General features: G+C 49.7%; 1 protein-coding gene across 1 annotated transcript; it reads left to right on the top strand.

Moving 5' to 3' along the window:
* The first annotated feature begins 342 nt into the window (after positions 1 to 342).
* TCN1 (transcobalamin 1) lies at positions 343 to 13,194 on the top strand. Its single transcript, XM_090034889.1, has 9 exons — positions 343 to 438; positions 5,944 to 6,126; positions 6,696 to 6,845; positions 7,061 to 7,216; positions 9,237 to 9,406; positions 9,825 to 9,996; positions 12,144 to 12,333; positions 12,707 to 12,825; positions 13,133 to 13,194. Exons 1-9 carry the CDS (start codon positions 360 to 362, stop codon positions 13,192 to 13,194), a joined length of 1,281 nt encoding a protein of 426 aa, XP_089891015.1. The 5' UTR covers positions 343 to 359.
* Positions 13,195 to 19,033: the final 5,839 nt, after the last annotated feature.

The following is a 19,033-nucleotide window of genomic DNA, read 5'->3' as shown; positions in this document are numbered from 1 at the left end:
ACTGGGCACCTGTGCAGGCCTGGCATGAGGTGTGAAGCAGCCATGGATTAGGGCTGCCAGAGCAGCAGACACCAACTCAACCTTAGGGGAAAAGAAGGGAAATGTGGCCTGGAAAAGTCCACTTAGACCTCTGTTGGCAGCCCTTGGCATCTCTGTGTACCTGCCTTCCTAGTGGTGCACACCCACAGTATGGCATTGCTCAACAGCCTTCTTCTGGTATGGGGAAGCAGCAGCCCCAGGGTGAGGCAAACCAGGGGAGGAGATCGTGGAGTCCCCACCTCCTTCCAGCTGATAAATCCCAGGTCTAGTGCTCAGCACAGCCAGTTTTTGACCGAGGCAAGGAAAGCAGTCCCAGAAGAATGATGGTGTCTCTGGCAATCCCCCTGGCAGGCTTCCTGCTCCTGGTCCTCCCCACAGGGGGGCTTTGCTATGGTTGTGGTGAGTAGACTGAGCTGCACTAGTCTCCATGTGTCCTCAATCCTTGTACTTTGTGGTGGTCCTGCTGGGCTTGTATTCTGAGGGCTGTCTGAAAGGAAGTGGGACGCCTTTCCTCTGACATGTGGGGAAACTGAGGCACAGAGGTAGAAGGGATTCAGCTGGGTGGCAAACAGTCAGCCACCTCGCTATTCTGCTGCTCACCTCAGTTCCCCCTCTTCAAGGCAAAGTTGTGCTGGATTCCTCCTTTCCCGTTCCCAGCTGAGTAGTCAGGTGAGTAAGTGGTATGGGCAGAACCAGAAATGATAGCAACACCTTGGGGAGGGGAGGTGGCTGGGAGGGGGTATCAGACCCATGCTGAGAACTATACCCGGATTCAAAGAGACGGTCCCTGTTGTCTTGCTCTGTACTACTGGTAAAACAGGGTTAATGCAATGACTTCTTGGAAGCTGCTACTGGTGACTCAGAGGGGTATTTCCCTTTGTGATGCCTCATGGGTCAGACAGGCTCAGGTTGTCTTGGCATCATCCCTGAACAATACAAGAATCCCATTATCCCCAGCCACCAGGCCTAGCAGCTTGTCCCCTCTAACTTCCTCATGCACCTACTCTGGGACATGCCTGCCATATAGCAGACGAAGAATTCAGGGTGGTAAAGGGGGCAGCTACCTCTGTGCTGGGACATGGCATGTGTCTGTGGGAGCACCAGCCCCTGGTTAGCTCTTGTTCCACACTCCCACCCCCCATCCCCTGGGGTACAGCAGGGGGCTTGTAGATCATGCCCACACTTTGCTAATCTGAACTAGTCTGTAATAGAAAGACTTAGGTGTGCCCAAGGGCCAAGGAGGAGAAGGAAAAATCCACAGGGCACAAGTAGAGTAATGCAAAGTATTGATATTTCAGGTCATTGGAACTGCAAAACACAGAGGGGGATGGGAGTGAGGGATATCTATTTTGAATCGATGTGTTTTTTGAAGGTCAAACCACAAAATCAGAAAATTATAATAAAAAATGTTCCATTTTCAAGTTCAAATGAACTTTTTTAACAATGTGAAGTCAATTAAAAATAAAGTCTATTTTGAAGCAAAATGCAGCTTAGGATGGAAAAAACTTGAAAGGTTTCAATTTTTTAAATATTTTTCTGTAACTAAAACAACTGGCTACCAGCAGCAGGAATTTACCATATGTTCTAGTTTTGGCTGATCTGAGCCAACATCTTGTAAAGCAAAACCAAAAGCTCTAGTATTTTACCCAGGACTGATAAGCTAAGTACTGATACTTCAGGTAAGTAGTTTACCCAGGACTGATTCCCCTTGCCTGGCTCATTCCCAAAGACCTTCTCCCCTGTCACTAGCTAGGTCTGGGAGTGAGACAGGGGCTGAAAAGTAGCAATAGTGATTATGCATTACAAGTCCTAGGGCATTTGTACACATCATGGTGTTTGGTCCTCGTTAATTTAATGCACCTTAAAAATTTTTACCTGAGTTATTTTGATGCATCGCGTTTGTGTTTGCACACCATGGGCTTTTGAATGTCTTAAGTCCCATGTGTAATTCCTCACAGATTCCATCAGGGAGTGCCAAATACCAATATACCTGTAATAATGTGTTTTCTAATGAGTAACAGCAGGAGGAGCATGTTTGCTGGTAAATGGCCTCCACAATCCCCACCCTCAGCCTGACCCTCACCAGGAGTCTAATGCTAAATCTCCCTCCACATACCCCATGCCAGGCCACAGTCACCCCAAAACCCTGCCACTTACACCAGCCTAGGCTCGGGCCGGTCTCCTAGTAGGTGACCCCGTGGTGTTCCTGACAACAAGCCGTGTGAATCATCCCCTCCCATCCCTTTCCATTCCCCCCATGTTACATAGTAATGAAAATTTATACATGAATTTTTGTAACTGTATATAGGATATGATAACACAGATATAAAGGGTTGAGAATAGAGTGAGGCACAGGGTGGGGAGGAGCCCAGTGGCACAGGGAAGGCCTGGAGGGGTGCTCCAGCAGCAGCATGGAGGAGACCTCAGCAAGCTGCACCTTGACCACTGCCATCTGAGTGAGCATGAGTCATTGGGCCCTTGGGTCCTAAAGGGGAAAGAAATTTGGGATGGGCAGGCCCAGAGAAGGGTCTGGGTAAACAGCCCCTCACCCAGTCAAGGCCCTAAGAGGAGGGCCCCTGTTGCTTCCTGGACACACTCCCCCCAGTTAAGGAGTAGATGTTATTAAGATTGTTTATGTTTGCACCTTATATTGAAATGCTGTATTGTGATATTGTATTGTGTGATGCTGCTGAAATTGTTGATCTGTGATGGGTAAATAGTGCTATCATAGGACAGAGTAATTTTTGAAAAACACCCTATTGGTTTTTCTTGAATGTTAGGTCCCCTAACTGGGATTTGATGCCTATCATTCTACATTAAAGAAAGAGGGAACTGTTTCTCTGTATGGGTAAAATCACATTTCTGCTGTTAAATTTTTCATGATCCTTTAATTGAATATGGTTTCCCCACTGTGGGGTGGAAAAGCTGTGGGTTCATTGTGGATACATGTTGTTTTCCCTGGGGGGTTGTAGTTGGGTGTGATTCTTCCCCAGTGTTATTTAGGGTTTGACCTTGGTTATTGGTTAATGTCTTTTGTGTAAATATAAGTATATAATATTTAGTTTTATATTTATGTATATTATATGTTAATAAATACTGTAAATAGTTAAGAGCCTGTCTTGAGTCTAACTCTATAGAGGTAGGAGGGAACCATGAGTCAGTGGTGGTGACCCCTACTACAGCACCCTCACCTCTCACCATTCCCTTGTGATTGTGATCAGGGCACACCCTTGGGTATACCTAGGCTACAACATGTATGTTTCTTTTTTTCTTTTTTTTCTTTTTTTCTTTTTGAGAAGTTCCCTAATGTGGCTGTTGAGCCAGACAGGCCTCTTGACCCCTTTTCCTCTTTTTGACTGAATGGGGATGGCCTCTTTTTGAGCCGTGAGAATAATTTTTTTGAGGAAGCGCCACCCTTCATGAGCTCCCAGGTTGTCCAATTGCTGGTTGCAAAGTGCCTTACCAACTAGACTCCTGAGCTTACCAAAGTCTGCACATCTGAAGTCTACGACTTCTGTTCTGTTGGTAGAATTCCCACCCTTTTGGTGGGTGGTGAATCCAATCAAATCATGATCCCTGTCACCCAGAGTACTTCCGATCTTCAGGTCACCTACCACATCTTCCCCTTTTGTCTGCACCAAGTCCAAAGTGGATTTACTCCTAGTCGGCCCCTCCACAGCCTGTGTCAAGATCAGGTCATCTACAGTTGCCAAGAAGTTGGTTGATCTGCTGGAGCTGACTGAATGGTCTTCCCAACAGCGGCCAGGGTAGTTGCGGTCACCTATGACAATCAAGTCTTTAGTACTGGCTGCTCTGGTCAGATCCCTGTGCTCTTCTCTTCTTGGTGGGGAGGTCTATACTAGACTCCCACCATCAGGCCCCGCTCTCATGCGCCCTCTTGTATCTTGACCCAGAGGGTCTCAAGGGACTTCCCCTTGCCATCAAATGTAACCTGCAGGGAGGGGTACTTCTCTTTCACATAGACAGCCACCCCTCCACCCTTCTTCTGAATCCTATCCTTCCAATAGAGCCTGTAGCCCTCAGTATCTACTGCCCATTCGTCTATATTGTCCCACCAAGCCTCTGTCAATCCAATGAGGTCAAATTCCTCATCTGCCAGAAGGAGTGCCAGTTCCTCCTGTTTGCTGCCCATGCTTCTGACATTTCCATAAAGACAGTTGAGCTTACCCCTAATTATGTCAGGTTTTCTGTCCCTCTTCAAGTGTCTCTGGGCATGGGTAGTTATCTGGATGTCCCCTACATAAATAATCTCCTCTGGGTCCTCTTGGTCAAATGACTTATACCCCACAGTGAATTTGTGCTCAGCAGCAGAATCTTCCTGCACTCCCCTGGGCTTGTCTGGTTTAAAGCCCTCTTCAGTAAGTCTGCAGTTCTCACAGAGAAGAGTTTCTTCTCTCTGCCCATGAGGTGGATACTAGGCCTGTGCAAGTCAGCAGTGATCCAATCTGGCTTCGGATCCTGCCACTTTGGATGGGCGCAATCTGATCCGGAGCTCTGGACCGGGTTTCCGCCTCGATCCGGCCGAAGCTTCAGAGCCGCCTTGGAGATCCAGCCATAGGGTATAATGGGGAATAAATGAAATATCTATAACTTTGTTGATTTTTTCATCCAATTTGGATGAAACTTGCAGAGATGGTAGCCTCTGCTGAGAGCATGAAACCTGCCAAGTTTCAAGTAGGTCGGTATACGGGTTTGGGGGGAACTGTACCCCAAATTCTTGAAAGCCAAACTCATGTCACGGCTGTGTGTTACAACACAGAGGGGTCAAAACTGCAGGGCTGGTAGCTTTTACTGAGGCCACAAAGCCTGCCAGGTTTCAAGGAGATCAGTGTAGGGGTTTGGGGGAACTTCCCCTCAAGCTGTGGACAAGCAAAACTCTTGCCATGGGCGACCCTAGAGCGTGTGTTCAGGCGCAGCGGGGTGACAGCTGCAGGGATGGTGGACCTGCCAGCTGTGAAGGAGATTGGTGCAGGAGGTTTCTGGGGTGGATGAGGAGTGGAAGATGTGCGGGGCATGGGGGGGAGGTAGACTGGATTAGGGGGTTGTTGTTTGGAGGCTGGCTGGGGGTGGGGGGCTCATTACATGCCACCGCCTAGCCAGCCTGAATTATACCCTGTGGAAAGGCTAATTACACCTCTCATTGGCCGGCTGGGATGGGTTGGGGGAGACACAGACAGATAGGGATTGAGTAGTATGAGCAGCCTGCAGGAGTCCATTTTAGGAGTGTGAATGTGGGGGGTGAGCAGGATATTGCACCCCAAGATCTCCAGATTCTCCATGTTGGAGTGGTCTTCACCCTGCTGTTCTCCATTCTGCACTTCCCCTTCCTCATTTGCCAAGGTACAGGCAAGACCACTACCAGAGGGACACCAGTAATTGGCAATATGGGTTGCTTCTACATTTCTTTATTTATTTCTGTATTAAGTATTCTGTGCTAGGGTAACTACTAGAGATAACCCCCACCCCATGCCCTGGCTGCCTGCAGTCAGCTGTTGGAGCAGGGGGAGAGAGGGAGGGATGGGCAGGAGCCAAAAAAGAAAAAATATATAACATCATCAGATAACAGTGCACCTACTGGCCAAAGGCCTGAACTGCAAAAATAGGGTAGTGCCACCTGGTGACAAAAGAAAGTAAATACAAGTCTTTGAATTGCATATGTTTACATGCCACAAATCCAGATACAACAATGTAATGGGCAGCGACACAAGCTAAACTATGTCCTAACAGCTTTAGTTTAATGCACCAAAAAGACTTTAAAAGTGGCAGGAAATCCTGCTCATGTAAACACAAATACAGTTGCAGCAGCATAAAACGGGAAATCTCGTGTCATATACAGGCAGCCCTAATCTCCACAGGCCTTCTCTTTTGCTTTCTCCATGGCAGCAGTGACAAAGGAGGAGCGCCCCCAGCTGATCTGTCTGCTGAACAAGATAATCTCTTCAGAGGACACCAGAACCGGTCTCAATCCCAGCATCCTGATTGCCCTAAGACTGGCTAGGAATCACAGCCGTAATGTGGAGGACAGCCTGCTGCAGAGACTGAGCCAGGACGCAGTGTCCCATGCCAGTAAGGCTCTACTCCCACCCTGAACCTCTTACTGCTAGAGCCAACTCCTGGCCCCCTCTCCCCATCCCCCAGCTCCTTAGCTAATGGACTCTTCCCAGAAAACACAGATATACAAACACTCCCCCCACACACCCTAAAATACATATTGAAACCACAGACAGCACAATTCCAAGAGGCTGAACTTCAAAAGCATATACCACTGCCAAAATAGATCCCAGTGCTCAAAGCTATGACTTGAATAAAGAACATGGTTGCCTAGGCACAGACTCCCCCTACCTCCTCCCCCAGTCTCCCAAAGCAGCCTGGAAACTGAGCCCACCAAAATAGATATGAGTGCTTTAAGTTATGACTTGAATAAAGAACTGTGCCCAGGCACAGACACATTACCCCTGCCCCCACAAATCTCCCAAAGCAGCCTCAGCCCCAGCCCCAGGCAGACTGTAATAGGGACACAGACTGGTGTTTGGAGTGTGGCATACGTGCAGAGGCTGGGGCAGGAGGCAGGGAGTAAGGAGCAAGGATACAGGCCAGCCCCTGATCCCTGCCCCTTTGTTTGTACTGTCTTCTAGAGGAGTCCTACAGCTCAGGCAAAGTGGCCCTCAACATCATGGCCCAGCTGGCCTCTTGTGTCAATCCACGAAACGTCTCCAGCTCCGGTTCTACCATCAACCTGGTTCAGCTCCTGGAGCAGAAGTATCAGGATGAGCTGCAGAACCTGAGTGAGGATCCACCAACCCTTCCTGTACCCTATAGCCCTCTGTTGTCAATGCATCTGACCTCAATCCCGCTACTTGGTCTTCCTTCTTGCTGTCTTTACCTCTGTCTCTAGATTTCTCCCCTGTGTTCTGGTCCCTTCTCAGTTCCCATTCTCCTTACTCTGCCCCTTCTATTTGTGTCTAACTGTTTTCTTTCTGCTGTCCACTTCACTTCACAGAGGACTACCAAGCCCCCCTCACCAATTTCTACCAGCTCAGCTTGGATGTGCTGGCCCTCTGCTTGGCTGAAGGCAACTTCTCGACTGCTAAAGCTGCCAACCTCCTTAAGCCAGACAAGGACATGAAGAAGTATTACCTTGGCCAGTTCTCTGTGGGTGGGTAACAAGAGCTCCTTTCTTCCGAATCCTGAAGGAACATGGTACAGAGGAGAGAAATTATAAAGGGAGTCAGGGAAGGCTGGGATCATCTATGACTCCCCCTCTGGGATCTGTGCTGAGGACAGGTGGTCTAGGATCTCCTGTGATTGCCCCAGTCATGGCACCTGCACTGGTGTTGGAGCGGCTGGGATCCCCTAGAAGTGTCCTCATCCCAAGGTCTTTCTTTGGGTCATGTGGTCTGTGAGCTTCTGTAACACCACAATATGATGTTCTATGATGGGCATTTCCCATGCTTGGGGCTTTGCTGTTTGCCACATGGGGCTGGTAAGAAATGCCCATACCCATGTGCAGGGCAGGGGGAGAGGAAGGTGAGTGTGCGTGTTCATGTTTTCAGCCTTCCTCAGAGGCATTGGATGTTAGCTGCAGCCAAGGCTGGGGATTTTGACTGGGGTATGTGACAGAGTGCCATATTGAGGCTAGTAACGACATAGCTCCCCTCCCCGACCCCAATCTGTCTACGGCAGTCTGTCCTCCCTCGCCTGCCATGCCTCTGATGTTTCCAAAAAAATACATGCTTATATACAGGGGGTTGCCCATTTTGTTGCCCTGATGCCAAGGGTGAAATACACAGTTCTGAACCTTACCTTTCACCATGTCCTATGCCTCACAGATGGCATCCAAAATCACTTCAATATCCCTCAACCTCTTAGCTGGGCTGTACTCAACTTCAGCCCAAACATGGCCTCAAGTATCCTCAGACATACCTTTGCCTCTCCTCCCCCTCACTGGGGCCACAATCTCTACTCCCTCATTGGGCTCCTGGGCCGTACACTCTTTGGGCCTCAGGCCCCACTCTATGGGCCCGGGCCCCTGTGATTTCCTGTGAGGGTGTGCTCCCCTAGCCTTTCCCTTCCATGGGGTATCCACAAGGTTGAGGCCTTCCAGCACCCCGTCCTCACCTTTCACCAGGGAGGCACTGGTGTGGTATTTCCTAGAGACTTCCCACCACAGACAGCCCCACTGCACCATCCAAACCTGGTAGAGTGCAGTTTCGAGTCATGCCCCAGGACAGGAACCTCCTCCATCCCCATAGTTCTGACCCTGACTTGCAAGTGTTCTGGGAGCTGCTGTCCTCAGGCTGGGCAACATTGCTCCACTGGCTCCCTAGGTGTAACTGCCAGCTCAGCTCCTAGGGCCTGGGTTTATACCCTGGCTGCCCAGCCTTCCTCCAATCCAGGGGCCTCCTTGTGGTCATGTGACCACCAAATTGGGCCTAACTGCACCTGCAGGCTGATCCACAGCCTGCTCAAGTCCCTTAAAGGGGCGGGCACCACAGGTGCCCTGCCACAGGGTGTTCCAATGCTCCTGCTGGGACGTAAACCTGAAGGTTCCTGGCAAAAGGGTCTTGCCCCTCTGCTCAGGGTCAGACTGCCACAGCTGGGGCCAGGAAGGATTTTATCCCATGGTCAGATTGGTATGGACTGTGGGGTTTTTTGCCTTCTTCTGTAGGGGCGAGGCATGGTCCTCTCTCTAGGATCTCTTGAGCATATAATAACAACCTTCTATAGGAGCAGAATGCTGGTTGCTATGGTCCCTCTGCTTTATATGTGGCAGGTTAGGGTATTATGTCTTGTGATATGTCAGGGTTAATGGTAGTTTTACTCAGAGGTTAGATTATAGATATATGGGATGGTTTGGACAGGAATGATCCTGCCTCAGGCAGAGGGTTGGATTACATAACTTCTGAAAGTCCCTTCTAGCCCTACTTCTCTATTATTTCTCTATCAAGTCTGTCCTGGGGTCAGAGGGACTGAGATACCATGTGATTATTCCTGTAAGGTATGCATTGGGGTCAGTAAGGTTTTGATTACCCATAGCTGTTCCCATTGTGGGATCTGCTCAGGAGTTGGGGAGGCTGGGGCTCTGTGTGACTGTTCCCCTTGTGGACTCTGGGCTGGGGTGAAACCCCTGGTCGGTAGTGCCAGCTCCATCTAAGCAATGCTTCTGTTCCTCACAGACACTGCCGCAGTCTCCATCCTTGCTCAGGTCTGCCTGAAGAAAATGACCCTGACCCCAGACGTCAGAGAGGAGATCAGAGAGAGTATGGAGCAGTTGGTGCAGGAAATCATGACTCATTCCCACAATGGGGTGCTTGGGAATCTGTACAGCACTGGGCTGGCCATGCAGGTGAGGGGAAGGAATCCCACTGATTACCCAAAAGCAGGTGGGTGTGAACCCAAGGTTCACCCACAACCTCAAGCCTCCGCCGCCGCTTTGGCATCAGCAGTGCACAGCAGCAATGGTGATGTTAGCAGTGGACTTGAGAGTCAACATATTTCAACAAATGGAGGCATCTCTCAGTGCTATAAAGGCAGAGAGAAAAGCAGGGGTGTGGGCCTGTGAGCAAACTCACTAGCAGATAGATGGTGTTAAGTTCCCAGACCTCTTGTCTACCTTGCATTCCCCCTCCCACTTACCCTTTCTCTTCTCCAGCCATGTCTGCACTCTCCCTCGCCCTGTCTCATCCACCATCATGGAATGGGAGCAGTGCTGGCCATGGGCTCCCCAAGCCCAGGCAGGTAGATCTACTTTGTCTCCCCTACAGGCCTTAACTGTGTCTGGCATCCAGTGGAACTGCAGAGAGTCTCTGAAAATGATCCTGGATCAGATTCCCAAGGGAACGTTCGATTTACCCATGGCTGCGTCCCAGATCATCCCATCCCTGGAAGGCCGGACCTACCTAAATGTAATTGGGCTCAACTGCTCTGCAGACAAAGGTATGGTCAGCAGGCTAAACACGTCAGCTTTGCAGGGACCCCAGCAGCTCTGTCCAGCCAGGACAAGACTTGAGAACTGGTGACTCCTACTGTTGATGGAAAATCTCCTGACAGGCTCTGCAGCTGAACACAGCCCATTAATTCACCATTTATGTACAAGTAGAGAGGAAAGACATTTAGTGGTAAATTCTGGGTTTTCCTGGTCCTGAACTAGTGCCCTCAATTGCCTTCTCTACCAGTGATTCCTTGTTAGACCTTGCATAAGGCACCTCATGGTTTCACACTGTGCAAAGGGGACATCCTACTTCACTGGAATATTGCTCAGTATTTTCACACAGCTGCAAACATCACATCTTTCTTTCCAATGGTAATTCAGAGCCTTCCCTCCCTCCAAAAGTTCACATTTTGGGCTGACCTGTTGTGCAATTTCTTCAACGTTTTGAAGTAAACTGACAATTCAGAAACAAAGATTGAAAAAAGTTGAACAAAAGATTTCCTTTCCATATAGAATGTTTTCTAAATATTCTAAAACTCCTTGAAAGAGTTTCCGTTTGCTGCACCCCAAGTCATTTAAGATGCATTACGCCGCCAAATTTCCTACAGCAGCTGGAATTAATGCGCAATACACTGCCGAGGTGTGCAAACACCAACACCATTAATGCAGTGCAAAAGCATTTAGCCCACTTTAAAGTGTCATGTGCACACACCTCACATTTCATCTACGTATCCTTCCTCAGGCCTAAGATGTGTAACTGATTATAGATCTCCTGTGGTTCTCAAACCAATGGTCCCCCTGCTTTAGTTTCATAGTAGCTCCCCCTGCCACAGGCAGGAATGAATGCTGGGTTCACAAGACCCCAGACAGGGCATCATCCAATCTCCTCTTGAATTTGCCCAAGGTAGGGGCGAGGACCACTTCCCTAGGAAGTTGGTTCCAGATTCTGGCCACCCTAACTGTAAAACATTGCCTACTGATCTCTAACCTAAACCTGTTCTCCATCAGCTTATTACCATTGTTCCTCATCACCCCAGGTGGTGCTGGGGGAAAAAGGGCTCTACCTATTTGCTGTTGATTTCCCCTGATGAGTTTGCAGAAAGCCACCAGGTCCCCCCTCAGCCTCCTCTTGTCGAGGCGGAACAGGTTCATGTCCCTCAGTCTCTCCTCATAGGGCCTGTCCTGCTGCCCTCTCACCAAGCGGGTGGCCCTCCTCTGAACTCTCTCCAAGCTGGCCACATCCTTTTTAAAGTGCGGTGCCCAGAACTGGATGCAGTACTCCAACTGCGGCCTGACCAGTGCCGTGTAGAGGGGGAGTATCACCTCTCTAGACTGGCTTGAGATGCATCTTTGGATGCATGACAAGGTATGGCTGGCCTTGCTGGCTGTGGTCTGGCATTGGCAGCTCATGTTCATCTTGGAGTCAGTAATGACTCCAAGATCCCTTTCTGCCTCTGTGCTTTCAAGGGGGGAACTCCTGTATGTATGCTGTGGATTCCTTCTCCCAAGGTGCAGCACCCTGCATTTGTCTACGTTGAACCCCATCATCCTATTCTCGTCTGCCCACATTTGCAGTCTGTCTAAATCTATTTGAATCCTCTCTCTCCCTTCAAGTGTGTCCACCTCGCCCCACATTTTAGTGTCATCAGCAAACTTGGACAGAGTGCTTTCCAACACCTCGTCCAAGTCGCTGATGAAGATATTAAACAGTGCAGGCCCGAGGACAGAGCCCTGAGGTACCCCACCGCTCACATCTCACCAGGTTGAGTACAACCTGTCCACCACTACTCTCTGAGTGTGCCCCATCAGCCAATTTTTTACCCATCCAACTGTGCAGGCATCAATGCCACAGAAGCTTAATTTATTGATGAGGATGGGGTGAGAGACAGTGTCAAAGGCCTTCTTAAACAACAGTTCCTGACACCTGGATTCAATTCCAGCTGATAGGCTTGGTGAAGTGCTGTTGTACAGCTTATCCCTCTGTTTTTCATATTTTCCCCTTTCTCTCCCCTGGTGTTTTCCCATCACGCTGATGCTCCCAATGCCTGTCAGGGACTTCAACTGTAGCTAATTTTATCCTGTAGGAAACTTGTCCCTACTGCATGAAGGTAACATTTCCTTACTCGTTTCTCCTTTCCTTCTCCCCACACAGATGATCTTGACATCATAACTACCACACCCAGCCCACCCACCAGCCCGCCACCCCATATTTGTGTCAACTATACTGTCTCTGCCAAGGTCAAGAACTTTATCAATGGCACCATCCCTGTTCACGTGCCACAGGGCTCTTCCTTCTTTGACGTGATGAAGGTCGCCGAGGACAAAAATTCAACCATATTCAGGTACCCTGCTGGCATGGCAAACACAGCATATGCTGTTGGTGTCTTTGGCAGTGGGCCAGCCTGCAGCACAGAGCAGTGGGGAAATAGATCTGCTCCCCTAAGCAGCTTGCTGTCAGCTGATAGACCCAGCGGAGGATAAGAATAAGGAAACTGCTTCTCTGCATTGTTCAACTCGGGGGTGTCCCATTGGTGGGAGGTGGCTGCAGGCTAGGTAAGAGAAGGCTGTGGTGCATCTTGGTTCTGCTATATCTCTCACCAGCAGGTGTGAGTTTCCTCCAAATTGGGAGTCAGGAGACAGGGTTCCTGCTGATTGCTGTGTGTAGAACTGAGGGCTCACCACATCTCCTGTGGGACTCTTTCTTTCTCCTGGTAGGTTCACATATGAAAATTCAAGCTGGGGCCCATACATCACGTCTGTGCAGGGGCTGATGGCTAATAATAACCAGCGAACTTACTGGCAGCTCCTGAGTGGGAATGTTCCACTGGACAGAGGTGAGACACTAGAAAAACGGGACAAGATGAACTGTCGGGGGGCTCTGGGGAAGGGATATAGGTGTGAGGGGTAGAGAGACTGCGGTGCGGTGTAAGATGGGAATGGGTATATAAGGAAAGGAGACTGTGGGGGGAGCTTGTGGAGTAAGGCAGAGGGTGGTGAGAGATGAAAGAAGTATATGGGAAAGGGAGAATGAGCAAAAGAGAAAAAACAAATGGCCCCAGAGGGAAAAGCCAGGTGGCAAGGCCTGAGGGGGTGCTGAGCCCTTTTACAATCTCTCACCCTGCCTCTCCCATCTTGTTCCAGGTGCTGGGAACTATATTGTCTCCAATAAGGAGAGGCTGGAGGTCAGATATAGCAAGTACTGAGCTCCAAGGCTCTGAGGACATTGTGGCAACGATCCAGCTTCCAGCTCCAGTTCTTTCTCTGTACAGGGGCTTTGGGGGGCCTGCCTTCTCCTTAGTGCAGGCCCATCCCCTCTCAGAGCACAAGACTCCCCCTCAGTGCAGAAAATGGCCTTGCCTTGTATTCACAGTCCTGTGATCCTTCCCAAGTCCTCTCTCTTTCTCTCTCTCTTCCCTGAAATAAACACCTTGCAACAATGAGCAGCATCATTTGGTCTGTGCCAGACAAAGAGAGGGGAGGAAGAACTGGGACAGGGTGGTAAAGGGGCCTCCAACCTGTTCCTCTCCTCTGCAAACACAGCACAAAAGGGAGGTCACTCCCACAGCACTGGGCACACACCCTGAGTGACAATCCCTTCAATGACTTTGGCTTGTGGGGCACTGAGCACAGCTTCCAGGCAGGGAGTTACTGTACTCATCATGGCACTGGCAATTCAGGGGGCGGGGGTTGGTTCTACCTGGAGTTACCACCTCCTGTATGGCACTGGCCAGTGCAGTTCTGGGCTCACACTGAAGCTTCCTGTCCCTCTATGGTACTGGCTAAAGGGCACTGGATACGTTCTGCAGTCTCCTTAATAGGCCTGCTCTGCAATCACTATCACACTGTGTGCTAGGTACCCCCGAAGTCACGGTCTCTTGCAGGATGTCAGACTTCGAGGTAATGAGAAGTGTCCCTTTCTTCCCAGGTGATGGTCAGTGGTGTGTTGGGCTCTCCTAGAATTTACTTTTGACTTTCATGTAGCCCTTTCCAGGGCCTAACTCTGCCCCTATGCAAGGCCTCTTTCACGTACCATAACTGGGTCCCATTCACACTGCCCCTTTTACTGGGTCACACTAAAGGTGATACATAGGTCCCATATCAGATCAGTACCAATATAAGGAGAATTAAGAGTATCGGCAATCAGCCTTTTTTGGCTGACGTGGCTGATAATGTGGCCAATAAATTGCCCTGTGCATGTGTGCAGCCATAGTGCAGCACACAGGCAGCCAGGAGAGCAGCCTGGCAGAGTGGAGAGCAGTCGGGTCTGGCTGGTAAGTCTGTTGTGGGGGAAGGGGTGTGGGGGAGTGTAGATCAAGGCCCCAGCCATGAGAGGAGTGGGGCTGGGTCTGTGGCTAGGGCTGGGGCAGGGGAAGGCACTGCACAGCTGGGGCAGGGTGCGGGACAAAGCCACAAGTGGCTCATCCGGGGGGTGCGGGGTGGGGATGCCGGTTCCTACCACGGGAGGCATGCACCCTGGGAGGCGCGGGGGCGTGTGCCCCTGGATCTGTGTGTAACCCGGGAGGTACTCCAAGAGGTACCCCCTCTCCAATTGAAGGGATCAAAGCAGGTGCACAAGCGCTGTGGGAGGTGTAGGGACTTTCCTCCCCTATAGAGCAGAGCCAGACCACCAATGGGGACTTAACCATACACCTTTTAATACTGGGAACATAACAGGCATAAATCAGAGGGTATAGGTGACACTACAATGCCCCAAGGGGGCAGGATTCAACAAAGGTTAGACACTTACAATCACCACCAAAACAGGGTTAACAAAATATAAAACACAAACAGCAGAACAAACAATACGGGTTGGTGAAATATACAAAGGGCACAAAATGCAAAATTACAAGGAAATATAAGGCCTTGCTACCTGGAGGGGGAGAAATGAGGGAAACACAATGGCCCCTTTCCACTGCAAGAAGACTTGCTGCTTGATATCATACTCACCCTAAGACACTTCATCTAGGACTTGAACCCAGATCTCTCATGTGGTAGTCAGGGATACTACCATACAGCCACCGCTGATGGTGCTGCTCCAGCCTGCTAGGGATCCTGACCTTCCCAGAGCCCTGGCCTCACTTGAGCCACCTAACCTGTGATTGGAGGAGCTGGAAGCAGAGCTGGGAACCTCTCAGGTCGCTGCTCAGATCCTTGCTGGAGCTGGGGAGCCTCTCCTGCTGGCTGCAGCCTCTCCCAGGGGATCCTGGAGCCCAGTGGGGAGCCTCTCCTGCTGGCTGCACGCCATGCTGCTGAGGGTCCCACTGCTGCCTGCGGGTCCTGCTCCTTCAGGCTCTTCCAGAGCACTGCCCCTGCCCTGCTGGCTCAGCTTTTAGCAGCTCTGTGAAGCTCCTTCCTTGTTGTCCCTTGCTGGTCTCTCCCCTTGAGTCAGCCCACGCTGCCCCTTTTAGCTCCCTCCAGGTGACCAACGGGGCTAATCAGGGGACACAGGGGGGTGAGTCTCTGGGGCCTGATTGGTGTGGAAAGGGAATCCCAAGTCCTCCAATTATCTTTTGCCATTTCAAAACCCCTGGGCCAGGTCACTGCCAGCTAGCTGGTCACATGCACAAGACCAGGGCCAGCTGCCTGCTGTGGGCTGGGACCAGGGAGGCACGAGGCTCTTCCTGGTGGGGGGTTGGGTCAGGTTGTGCTCTGGGCAGGAGGCAGCAGCACTGGGAGTGGGGCTATGGTGGGGGCTGCATTTTGGGCAGGCAGTGGCTGTGCTGGAAGTGGGGGGAGTTGGAGGGGCAACGATGAATTTTTGAGTGGCTCCAGCCACCCCCCCCCCCCATAGCCCTACTCCCAGTACTGTTGCTGCCCACCCCAAATGCAGCCCAGCCCAGCCCCCTGTCAAGAAGATCCCAGTGTCTTTCCGGCCCTCGCCCACAGCAGCAGCCCACCATTGCCCTGCATGCAGATCCAGGGACTCACACCACCTGTGCCCTCCTGGGGTGTGTGCAAAGATAATATGGACTATTGTGGAGGACCTCCTTCACACAGCTTTAAGAGTACAGACAGTAACACTGCAGGTGGTACTGTGGAGTGAGTTTCTGCAGAGCTCAAGGACAGCAGTGTGAAAAAGACAGTGACTTGTAACACGTTGCAGAGCTGCCTTGTGGAAATTGAGGAACCTCATTCTGCTTAAACATGCTGACCTTTCCCTGAAAGGATGTTTGTGGTTATTTTAAATCTGTATGATGTGATAAAGCAGAAAGAGGGGGGAAGCAGAGGCCAAATGGATCTAGCACAAGGACAAATGGTGAACTGTGTTTTGATAAGCCTTTTTGGAAATTGTAATTTATGCTTCATATTTTATAGATTTATAACCTGTGCTGTAAACAGTCTATATGACTCCTTCCTGACATGATGAGATCATCAGCATCCACGTGGAGAAAGCCTCTCAATCCCCGCTGATCGTGGGACACTGTGTGACTTGCCACACATACTACCTCCTGAAGCTCCCTCTCACCCTCTTTCCAAGGTTTCCCAGCTGACACTGGGACTCTCCTTGCTGCATGGCCACCCCTGTGAGAAAAACTGAAGGAGCCCTTCTTTTCCTGCCTCCGTGTTATCATCTACAGCCTCCCAACTGATCCATGGCCATTTAAACCAAGAGCTGGAAGGAAAGAATGACCCATACAGAATCACAGTGAGGGAAGAGACTTCAATAGGTCATCTAATCCAGCCCCTGCCTGTCAAAACTATTCCAGTCAAGTGTTTCTCTAACCTGCCATTAAGGACTTCAAAGGATGGTGTCACAAAAACAAGGAAAAGGATCACCTTGCCCCTTTTAGAGGGGAAGGGGAAAGCTTTTCTTTGGAAGCCCCCCCGGAAGCACCTTTATTTGGTCTCCCTCTCCTTTCCTGAGAGGACCCCCTGCAGCCAGCCTTAGCATGGCTTCACAAAGGATAAGCCTTTGGCTTTGAGACCTTGGCTCTTCTCAGTCCCAGCTTCCCCAGTGATATGTAGCGCCTCTGGGAGCTCCTTCTTTTTGGCCAGCTCCTGGGAAGGAGGAAGGGTGTTTCTTCTTCTTTAAAAGAGGAGGGGTGTCAGAGGGCTGATTGTCCCAAACAGCACAGTGGATGCTGCTTCCAAACAAACAGTCTTCATTGTGCCACTCCAATTCCCTCTGTCCTCATTCAGACCTTACTCTGTTCACCCTGGGGCCACTCCTTCACTGTCCTTGCTGAGGCCTTCTCCCTCCCCCCAGCTCTTTCAGAAAGTCACACATTTTCCTCAAGCCCACTCAGTCACACTTGCAACAAAACAGTTACAAAACTATAGTCCTAACCTGGGAACAACACTTACCCAGTTCAATGAAACTTTGTCATGAAGAACCAGTCAAAAAGCAATCTCTGTGGCCTACTGTCAGATCTAGACTACCATCTAGCCCTGTGGTGAAAAAGGCATCTAGATGTCCTAATTAAGGAACTATTTACAAGTATTGTTTACATTAAAGCCTGAGATACACTGAGCCCCCACAAAGTGCTCCCCACTCAAGCTGCGGGATAGAAATTCGCCCACTTACTATCCTTCATCACGGATGGGGATTCTGCAATCTCTCTAAGGAATATATTTCAAGTCTCATTTGTAGTTCTTCCTAATATCCAACCAACACTTCCCCTGTTCCAGTTTAAGACCATTGCAGGTTTCAAGTGTGTGTTGTAAAATCTGGAAATCCCCCCAGCCTGTTACCTTTCCACTTGTTTCCATGGGAATCAATCCACCGTGGAATGTGGGGTATAGGAAAGAGCAAGGTCTGTAGTACTGTGCCGACAGGGTAACGACTTACATTTCCAAATAGTTAAGCTGAATGTTCATGACTCATGGGAACAGAATAGGGTGTGCACGTGTCGAACCACAAACAAGGATTGACTTTTTGTAAGCACCTTCAAAACTTCCAGTCTAGCTCAACTTTTTATACTTGTCACTACAAACGTGACCTTTTTTTCTTTCTTCTCTCTTCTTTTTTCTTTCTTGCATATATCCTTCCTAGTGAATCTAACACATTTCCTGGAGCCCTTGAGCAGGTCAGGTTGAGGGATAAGAGGCCACATTCCTATAGCTGAGGTGACAGTGGGTGTGATGCAGGTGTAACCCATGAACACCCAATGCTGTGCCCATTCTCAGTTGGAAGGGATAGATGAGGCAAGGGACACTGCTGTGAGAGGGACACTGGCGATTTGACCTTGGGTCCCTCTTTCCTCTATAGAGTCAACTCCACACCAATGTTCTTAATTATTTACAGTTTATTAAATTATAATATACACATTGTTCTTAACCTATATATATATATATATATATAGGTAAATATTTCAATAAATATCAAAGAAAAACTTCCAATAAGTATCCCCAATTATACCATTCAACAACACCAAGTGTATACAGATAAATATTTACAATACGGTAAACCAAGAACCACCTCTTGGGACTGCTTGTCCAAATGAGCAACCTTTCTTGGGGGTGGCTCTCTCAACCCTGCACCCTACAGAGGCCTGGCGCAATTGGTTAGTCCTCAGGATGTCCGTGTGAGGAGGAGAAGCGAATACCCAGATGGGTGAACCAGGTACACTGGGGTCAACGGGTAGTTTGCAGAGAAACCAGAGGAAACAACGACAGAGTACAACCAGGTAGAAAAGGAAGGGGAGAATGGTATAAACAGGCAGCACACCAATGAGGTACCAATTATATAAAACTAAACCAATTCCATCACATATTGTACAACATATCCATAATTATGTTAATAATCTTACAAAATATAAGGTGCAGCTTTACACAATAATAGGCATGTCTACCCCTGGACTCCAGCTAACAAGAGTGCCTCCCCTCCTATGGGTCTAGCTGGGAGGGAACCTTTCACCCAGGGCTTCCCTCTGGGGTGGGGGGAGACTTATTTCAGAAATGCCTCCCCTGCGGAACCCGACTCTGCCACCAACTCACAGTTCTCTCTGAGGAGCCATCAACTGGGGACTCAGGGTCTTCCACTCAGTCAGGTTAGTCCTGGCACTGTCTGTCTGCTTCATGCCGAAACTTCCCCATGCCAAA

Source organism: Crocodylus siamensis, chromosome 2 (genome assembly GCF_052110815.1).
Source record: "Crocodylus siamensis isolate JL-2025a chromosome 2, ASM5211081v1, whole genome shotgun sequence".
Taxonomy (NCBI): domain Eukaryota; kingdom Metazoa; phylum Chordata; order Crocodylia; family Crocodylidae; genus Crocodylus; species Crocodylus siamensis.
This window is presented reverse-complemented; position numbering and strand designations above follow the sequence as displayed.

Coding starts and splice junctions, on each gene's coding strand:
- TCN1 (XM_090034889.1), top strand. CDS start 360: ATGATGGTGTCTCTGGCAATCCCCCTGGCAGGCTTCCTGCTCCTGGTC. Junction 439..5,943: donor GGGGCTTTGCTATGGTTGTG/GTGAGTAGACTG, acceptor TCTCCATGGCAG/CAGTGACAAAGGAGGAGCGC. Junction 12,334..12,706: donor AAAAATTCAACCATATTCAG/GTACCCTGCTGG, acceptor TTCTCCTGGTAG/GTTCACATATGAAAATTCAA.